The sequence below is a fragment of the Epinephelus lanceolatus genome, chromosome 19, assembly GCF_041903045.1.
Source record: "Epinephelus lanceolatus isolate andai-2023 chromosome 19, ASM4190304v1, whole genome shotgun sequence".
NCBI classification, from domain to species: domain Eukaryota; kingdom Metazoa; phylum Chordata; class Actinopteri; order Perciformes; family Serranidae; genus Epinephelus; species Epinephelus lanceolatus.
In genome coordinates, this window is record NC_135752.1 from 25,092,167 (window position 1) to 25,101,676 (window position 9,510).

Consider the following 9,510-nt stretch of genomic DNA (forward strand, 5'->3'; position numbering starts at 1 on the left):
TATGCTGTGGCTTCTTTTAAGGAATAATATTTAATTACAGTTTTTATGTCATATTATTGCATGACTTTAGTTATATGACTTACTGCGACCAAGGTGCTAAAATGTATTGAAAGGGTCTTTAAATGCATCAAATTTAAAATTCAGGATTTCTGCAGATTACCTGATACAAAGAACGTTGGTTTACTCTGGACGGAGTCTTCACTAAATGGTTACATGGCCTTTGGTGCAGGAATTACAACTCGAGCACACTAATTGATCCCATCTGTGGTCTATAATTCATTTCATACCAAGGTGAGAGTAATCTGGGATGGGCTACATGGGTGACCCAGATCACCCTGGCTACCTCAGGACGACCTGGACCTTAAATCAGCCATTTTATTATCAGTATGCCAAACTTCCTAACAGCACTGATGTTCACAAAGTATCCTTTCAGAAAAATGGCAACTGAAATCATATCTACTCCAGGTTTGGTACCATTCACAATTTTGCCTCTCTGTATCAGTTTTTACAGTGATGTTAAAAACATGTAAGTGATGTGCTCTAGAAAATTCCTTTGCAGTGTCTGCTCCCTGAAGCTGTATAAATGTCCCAGATATGGCTTTCGTCTCTCTCTTTCACTCTCTCTCCCTCTCTCGTAAAACATTTACAGCACAGACGTTCCTGCCTTCTGCTGGGGAAACCATGCCAAGACTATGATGGTAATTCCACACTAGCTGTCTGTCATTGCTTTATCAGGTCAGACTGGCTGCTCTTGGACAGTATCTCATTGCTCCATTGTTCTTGTGCTCTTTCTTGCCCCTAAATATGCTTTTGTAATAATATGTTTGTGCTCAAAAGATTGAGATACGGTTGTTGAAGATATAATTGGTATTGTTGTGACATTAAATAGCAGAACTCAGTTTGTTGTAGGATGCATGGTCTTGAAATTTTGCACAGACATTCATGGTCCCCAGAGTATGAATCCTAATGACTTTGGTAATCCCTGACATTGTCTTCTTGTGCCATCAGCAGGTCAAGGTTTTCACTTATCCAATGCAATATCTCAACATCTATGACATCAAGTATCAGAGTCCCCAGAAAATGAACCTCAACCCAGTGACTATTACTGTAGCCCCACCATGAAGCAATGAAACCTAATGACTTTGGTGACCCCATGAGTTCTCATCTAGCACCATCAGCAAGTCAAGGTTTTCACTTATCCAGTAGAATATCTCAACATCTATGACATCGAGTTTCAAGTCCCAGAAAATTAACCTCAACCCAGAGACTGACTCTAGCCCCACCATGAGGTTGACATTTGTGGCTTCAAGTTGAATATCTCAACAACTATTGGATGGATTGCCATTTAATTTGGCACGAACATTCATGTTTATCTCAGAATTAATTAGAATAATGCTGGAGATCGTAGCACAATCAACAGGTCAAATTTTCAATGTGTTCAGCACTTTGGTTTTTGACCTATTGACAAACCCTATGTCTCAACCATAGCTTCTGTTTAATGCCAATTAGCACATGTTAGCATGCTAATATGAAAAACTAATGCTGTGTCTCAAATCGTGTACTTCTGTACTTACACTTAATATTTTGAGTGCATAAGTGTGTTCAGACTGAGAAGTATGGAAAAATGCAGTGCATTATGAGTACCCAGATGGTCTACTTCTCGCCCTCAATGGTCGCCATCTTGGCTACGTAGCGGAAGGGGAGGGACCACTTTTCAAACTGGAAATAACGGCCGAGGACTGTGCGACTGTGAATGTCGCTGCATTATACAAATCTAAGTTATACATGTGTTTTTTGCACTAAGCACCACTATACTGTTGTCGGGTATAAGCCAGCAGTATGTTTATTGGGTTAATTTAGCAGCCTGTAATAATTTGGTACTGCAAACGATAATGCAAATGCTAATGCTAGTTTGCTAACTAGCTAATATGCGGTCGTCATTTCCGCTGAGTGCACAACGGCCGGGTTTGATTTGTCGAAATTCGTGCACTTGGCCAATGAGTACATAGTGCACATAGTATACTACATAGAAGTGTACTAAAGGAAGTATGTCATTTGAGACACACCATAAGATAGTAACCACAGCAAACATTATACCTGCTCAACATCAGCATAGTACTGTCATTGTGAGCATGTTAGCACGCTGATGCATTTTGCCCAAGGCACCACTGTGCCTCAGCACAGCCTCACAGAGCTGCTAATGTGGCTTGTTTATGGATTTGGATCAAATGTATTTAGCACAGCTCAACCCATTAAGGATCAGATTAGCTTTGCGTCCTCAATTCTAATCAAAATACCTAAAGGCGTTTCTGAATGTCACACACGTTTACTCATTGTTGTTCAGCTCCATTTATTGTGATAAAACTGTCCTGATCATCTAAACACCAATACACTTTTGTCGTTTTTTGATGCAGATACCGATACTGACACAATATGACCTGTCTGATATGACTTGATAGATGAGTACAATATATTTTTGAGAAAAACCTTTTCAAAAAACCTTTGATATCTCAATATGATACCAGTGTTATGATAGGTTCCAATGTGGATGGTATCTTTTCATTACACCGGCAGATTAAATTTCTTCCTTATTTCCCAGCTGACTAGATATGGCACAATATACAGTGTATACTGCTTCTCTAAACAAATATTGTATTAAATCTGACACACACAGTCATGCAAGCTCAGACTGAACTAGCATGTGTGTGATCAGGAATATAATAAGACAGGAAAGTGAAGTGAATGTCCATTTTGTCCAGTGAATCTGACAAAAAATAAAGTGACCCTATGAGTACAATACAAGCTCTCTGAGATACATGAAATTCTATACACAATTATATACTTTTAACACAAACTGAAATGGCCAGTCAGTGGCTGGTCCACTCATGATAACAGCATTCCTTCAAAGGCTTTAATGGTTTCATCCTGGATCAATGATGTCACTATTGCAAAGGGTCAAAGGTCACCAGCAGGAGTAGGAGAAGAGCGGGTACTGGCTCCAGTCTGCTGCATGGCTGTGGTGGTGTGGATGATGGTAGTAGCTGTGTTGTTGGGGGTTGTGTTCGGCAGTGGGAAGTGAGTGAGGTGGAGGGTGGACGTGGGTGTGTGTTGCGTCTACGTCATTGGAAGGCAGTGGATATCTGGTGTACTCTAAAGATCTGGGGAAATGAAAGAGTGACATGATGGTTAAATTTCATTTTGCATTATATTTCTATGTAGGTCCAAGGGTCATTGGATTTGCTCTCATCCCGGGTATCTAAAACCATACCTGTAGGGCTGGTATGGCACGGATGCAGGCACCATCTGTTCTTCACAGCTGTAGTCATATTCCTGCAACTCCAGGGGCTCAGCGTGTAGACTCTCAGATGGGTCCTGCTCTACAGCCCAGGCTGTAAGGTCACCCCCCTTCAGTGGCTGCTGTGTGGAAGCCTGATCTCTCCCTGTCTTCACTGACTGAGAGGTGGAGGGCATCCTCTGCAGGCCTGAGAGGGAAATACAATGTTTGAAAGGGCGTTAATTTAAAGGAATACATCTTGATAATACTGAGATTTTAACTGTTGGCATAGTGTGATTTAGCTGTATGAGTGAAAACTTGAAAACAATAATTACAAAATTTTACCTGGAGGACTGCTGCAAAGAGCTTCCCTGTCTAGTATGGCTCTTTTTGCTGGAGGACTCCTATTTGATCGACACCTAAAGGAAAAAAAAGAACATTTAAAGGGAAAGTTGAGCTGCATGGTTTTGGACGACATATTATAGAATGACTTTTTTCATGATCTAGTGCCATCTAGATCCATTATATTAGTGTTAAGGCTGACACCTCTATGGTCAATACATCATATCATTACCAGAACCCCTCTATAGATCATATCACTCCTGTTCTCCTGTTAAATATCACATTAATTTCCAGATTCTGCTTCTCACCTTTAAGGCCCTTCACAATCAAGCCTCTTCCTACCTGTCTGATCTCCTTTATATCTACTCACCCTGCCGTACTCTTAGATCCTCCTCTGCAATCTAACTCACATCACCATCTCCCCACTTGACTACCATGGGTTCTAGAGCCTTCAACAGTTCTGCCCCCCGCATCTGGAACTCTCTCCGCCATGACATTCACAATATTGACTCCCTTTCCATATTTTGGGGGTGTCCTTTTAAAGCAATTTTTAATCACACTTTTCTGCTTATACAGACCATGTTATAGCTACATTTGGTAATTGCAAATGTCCGTCTTTAACCTAAATACAGAACACTAAAACAAAAATAAGCCATTTCGTATTGACAATTTTATCTGTTCCTACCTTTTGCTGTGTGAATGAGTGCCTCCCTCCCTGAATCCCTTAGCGAAGGGGTTGTGGTCGATCTTCAGTTTGGTGATCTTCAAAAGAAAAACCAAAATGATTGTCAAACTCTTCAATCAAACAGGAACACCATCACATTTTGTGGATTAATGTTTCTTAAGACTGCTGTGCACGTTCATACCTTTGGGTTTTGGTAAGCAGTCACTGCAGTGAAGGCTGTCTCTGGGAAGGAGAAGGTCTGGAAAGGCCCCCAGCGAACAGTGTAAGGACTGTCTGCCTGCGTGATGTGAAACCTGGGGCAGTAGCGATGCATAGAGTGCAGGATGATCTGAAGAGCAGAGTGGGCAAAACACACATTGAGTAAAATAAATCAACATAGCATGGCATCATCATTTCACCTCTGTGTGTTTGTGGTGTCTTACATGGCCGTGCTGGTCCAAGGTGTTGTTGGTGAGCTTCATCTTGAGGAAAGACAACGGCTGTTTCATCCAGTGACTTCCTGGGGCAGGGGAGTCCGGATGCATGTATGTCCGACTCATGGGCTGGGGCTCTGCCTTCCCTGCGACCTCCCACTGCTCCTTTTTCCACTACAGAGAAATAGGGGGAGGGATGGATGCAAGGTTACCAAGTGTGAGACCTGAGGACATTTCTGATTAATTAGAAGCTTACACGAAGCATGAAATATCTTTTTTTTTCCACCTCATGATGACGCGTGTAATACAAGAGACCCATGGTGCATAAAAACTTCTTTGTTGGCAGGATTTACTGCAGGGTTTGTCATTTAATGTAACTTTTTGTAAATTCTGTTTCTACAAATTCACCACCAACCACAGACCAAGCTCTCCCAATGCTCTGCTACAGTACTCTCCCTTTATTGTGTACCTCTCTTTTTCAAGTGTGTGCTAAAAGCAATATCTGTGGCCAAATGGGCCGCAGCAGTGGATGTAAAGAGCCGTTGAATGTATGGATGGCTGACTGCTCCTCATTCACCGATTGTGAATAAGGAGGGATGCTAATTGATTGGGCCTCCAACTGAGAGTGCACAAACAGGAAGCAATGAAAGGCTTTGATATGCAGCAGTGAACGGCCCAGAGTGGGCAGGCCAGTGTCTGGCTGCAGACTGCTGTGTTTTGCATACTGCAGTCTGTTGGTTTTAATCCTCAGATGTTGCCAACAGCAGCGTACTCTGTGAGTGTTGCGTATGCATTTACCTTGTATTTGAAGTTGTCTACAGGAACCATATCCATCATGACGACGTAATTTGCAAAAGGTTGGAGCCCGTATAGGCTGATGCTGCAGTGTGGGAACATTCTCCTGAAACAAATCATGTGACAGTGAATGGTTTGAAAGGTTTTCACAAAACGATGGAATCAAATCCTTGAAACACAGTGCTGTAAAATACAGTCAGCCAAAGTCTCTGCTCTGCAACCTTAGGCTTTGATCTATGTGTTAGCGAGTTTTAGTTCAGTGACCAGCGTTGTTACCTTCCGTGCTTTGTTATAATCATCTCTGTCCCGATGCTGTGAAAGGACTTCCACAGATCAGCATTCTCCAGGGTCATCCTGATGCAGCCCTGCTGGTATGAGTCAGCTGCTGGAGGGGACCGGGACATGCTCAGATTCGATTTGGAGTCTGTGGAGAAAATGCACAAGAAAACAGTTCTGCAAAATCAGATGTATTTATAGGGCAAATGTCTTGTTTATCGCAGTAGGGGGTTTCAAGGACTACCAAAAATAGTACAAATATGATCTCACAGAGGATGCAGACATTGCATCATAGCTCAGGATAGTTTCAGTCTGACATTCTCTGCAAATAAGTAAAACATTAATGCGTCTTACGGCCCAAAATGCCAAAAAAAAGTCATAAGTCCAGTATCCAATTGCACATGCATGCTTCTGCAGCTAAGTTAGAGCTAAAACTTACCAAAGATGTGTTGCATGTGACTGTATCCCACTGTTATCAGCAGCAATGCAGCGGCCTTGAGTCAAAGTGCTGCTTTCAGATGTTCTAACACTGAGGTCAAATATACCAGGGGTCTCTAACCCTATCCATGGAAAGTCTGAGCCTTGAACTTGATTGGTCATCACAGAGAGGGTGGGGTCTCCACAGCCCAAGGGGGTGTAGTTGGAGCAGACTGAGGGGCCAGGTGAGAACATTACCTGATGATATCCAGTTGCCATAGCATAGGATTGTGTGTAGTTATTAGTGTCATGACAAGAACATCAGATATTTCAATGTTGGAGTGACAATCTCTTTATAAAGGGTTTTTTAGACAAAGAGAGACAACTGTTTCTATGAACGAGATATTTTGATTATGTTTTACCTTAGTGTGCCCATTCTGGATTTGCTCTACTTATTTGCTTAAGCCTGGTTATTGTTGAACAGATTTAAGGGACTCAAAAACAACACCAGTGGTTTCCATGACTTTCTAGACACCACCAAAATACATAATAGCATGCCGGAGACTTGACTGTGATGAATCCAACAGTGCTCACCTACACACTGAGCTGTTCCAGGACCTGAAATGCATAAAAGATTCATTCTCCTTCAGTCCAAGTTGAAGGACAGTGAGCAGAATTTCAAAGTGCCCCCGGGGGGATGGAAGAGCAGACAACAGGTCCCTTCCTGGCAGCTCTGTTTGTGTATTGAGAACAAATCGGGAGATTACAGAGGTGATTGGAGTTGGGGTGTAGCCTTGACAATGCCTCTAATCCTATGAGGCCATTTGCCCCCCCCCCCCCCCCCCCCCACTACCTCCAGTGCCCTGGCAGGAGAGCAGGCTGTCTGATGGAGACAGCAGTTAGCAGCCCTTTAACATGAAAGGCTCATGGGAGGAAGGTAGCAGCAGCAGTTTGGGACTTTAAAGGACAATGTTCAAAGTTTAGTGAACTTAATCCTTTATGTGTTTCATCCAGGAAAATGTCTCAATCTCATTTCTATAATTTTAAATTCCAGCCAGATCACTAAGGTCCTCCATTGCTTTACTTTTAAGTGTTTCTCATGTGTCCCATAATAGTACTGGTCAGAGTGCTTTTTGTTTTTGTGACCCTCAACTGTGGAAATCACTGCTTCTGGATATTAGAACTGCAAACTTGCTCTGTATTTTCAAAAGTGAATTAAACCCCTGTCTTTTTACTCTGGCTTTTTACTGTGGAGTTACATTACACTCTTGCCTTTTGAGGCTTAACCATTGGTTTTTACCTTATTTCATCTCTCCTGTTTATTTTTAATTCTATTTTATTTATTTACTTTCTTTTTATTCTATGGTCTTTTGATCATATTTTTTTTTTTTTATTTTAGTTTGTTCTGTTGTCTTACATTTTATTTTTTAAATATTCAATATTGTTGTAATTTTCTAGTATAGCAAAACTTTATAAACAGTTGTGTGTGTTATCCTTTAAATTCCAATTTTGCCATGTGAAGCATTTTGGGCTGCATGGTTGTATGAAAGGTGCCATTTAAATTAAGTTGACTTTAGTCTGAAAAACATTTCTCAAACCTACAGAGTTTACATTTAAATTCTAGTGGAGGCTTAAAAGCCCCCATTTCCACTCAAAACACTAAATGGATGTAGGGTCTAGGTACCACATCTGAAGGGGTACTTTTGGTTCCAAAGATACCATACCAAAAGTGTTTGTTGGAAACAGGGCTAAAGTTTCCAAAGATACCACATATGGTATGATTTGTGGGGAAATGTGTACAAAATGAATGCCTCCATTTAGTGAAATGGTTCAGCCATACAAAACATAGGCTTTAAGGTGTTTGAATATCATTGTAAACAGCTTCAATAAATATTTAGAACAAGCTGCTACAGAGTATATATGACACTGTCAGACTGAGTGGAATTATTTTGCAACCTTAAAGCTTCTTTAGGAAATAAGGAACAAAAACTAGTAGACAATTTCAAACTCTCCCATTCTTAAAGAGACATACCACCTTAAAGCACCACTTTAAAGCCAAAAACCAGAGAAGGAAGTCTCAAACTTGTGATGTCATAGTGAATTAAGTCCGAAGTTGCTCAATAGACAATGAATGGGAGACTAATTCTGTGAACCCAGAGTTTGTTTTCGTTTTTATACCCAAATGAGCTCCATTCTACTGTAGTGTTTTCAGTCCTTAAACTGTAAATGCTCCCATATATGCATCCTCTTGTGCGATATTTTCCTTCAGTATCAGATCATTTGTCAGTGTAGTGCAGTCTGTTTTTTCCACTATTTTAGTTCATATTCAGTAACTCGTGTACTTATTGTTCTCCTATTGTTACTCTATTAGGCACTGGTTTTTGCTTTTGCTCATTGAGAACATTTATACTCTGTGTATTTGTATATTTTGCCAGATATTTAATACTCTATTGTTATAAAACTGGGCCCAGTGAGTGACCCTGACCCAGGGAACCCACTGGCTGTCTGGTTGTCAATGTTAAATTGCGGTGACTGTACTTAGTGTTATTGTAATTTGAAGCATTCTGTGGCACAAGAATTTCATTCGGGATAAATCAAGTTCTACTGAATTGAATTGAATATACTCAGATCATTCCCCTGGGTGCTCTCAGGTCCCGTTTATATGACAACGATTTTAACTGAAAACGGTAAACTTTAGTTGCGTTTGGCTGCTTGTTTACATGACAGCCGCATTTTGGGTGCCTGAAAACACAACGTTTTGAAAACAGGTTCCAGAGTGCAATTTGTTGGAAATGGCACCGTCTCTGTTGTCATGTAAACTTGCAATATGCAGTTCCTCTGAAAACTGAGAGTTTTTGCACATGCACATTACTATTCCAGTCACTAGGCATGCGTGAGAAAGTCGACCATCACAACAACAATGGCGGACTCCCGGGCTCTGCTTGTGCTGCTCACCCTACTGAATTTATCAACGCTTCCCCATCATAGTGTAGATTTACTGTAGCAACTCCACCTCGTCGTCCGTCCAGACAAACTATCATCTGGTTGCCATTTTGTTTGTTTATACGTCGCTGCTCTGTAGAAGGAAGCGTAAGCGTCACACTGCCAACTACTGGCCTGGCATGTATACTGCAGCGTCATTTTTGCAGATCCGTGTGCACGGCGATTGTTATCAAAACGTTGTCTAAACGCGGAACTTTTTTCAAAACGAAAATGAGACACGATTCTGTTTTCATTGGATCATTTTCATGTTAACATGGCCTCAGTGCCGTGTAGAATATCTTTCCCAATACATGGACTATGGAGCA

General features: G+C 41.3%; 1 protein-coding gene across 1 annotated transcript; it reads right to left on the bottom strand.

The window, feature by feature from the left end:
* Positions 1-2,347: 2,347 nt before the first annotated feature.
* Positions 2,348-9,260, bottom strand: LOC117270095 (T-box-containing protein TBX6L-like). Its single transcript, XM_033647548.2, has 9 exons — positions 9,158-9,260; positions 5,786-5,933; positions 5,513-5,615; positions 4,724-4,888; positions 4,483-4,629; positions 4,302-4,378; positions 3,620-3,693; positions 3,269-3,482; positions 2,348-3,158 (listed from the first exon to the last, which is right to left on the bottom strand). The coding sequence occupies exons 2-9, from the start codon at positions 5,911-5,913 to the stop codon at positions 2,963-2,965; spliced, it is 1,104 nt and encodes a 367-aa protein (XP_033503439.2). The 5' UTR covers positions 5,914-5,933; positions 9,158-9,260; the 3' UTR covers positions 2,348-2,962.
* Positions 9,261-9,510: the final 250 nt, after the last annotated feature.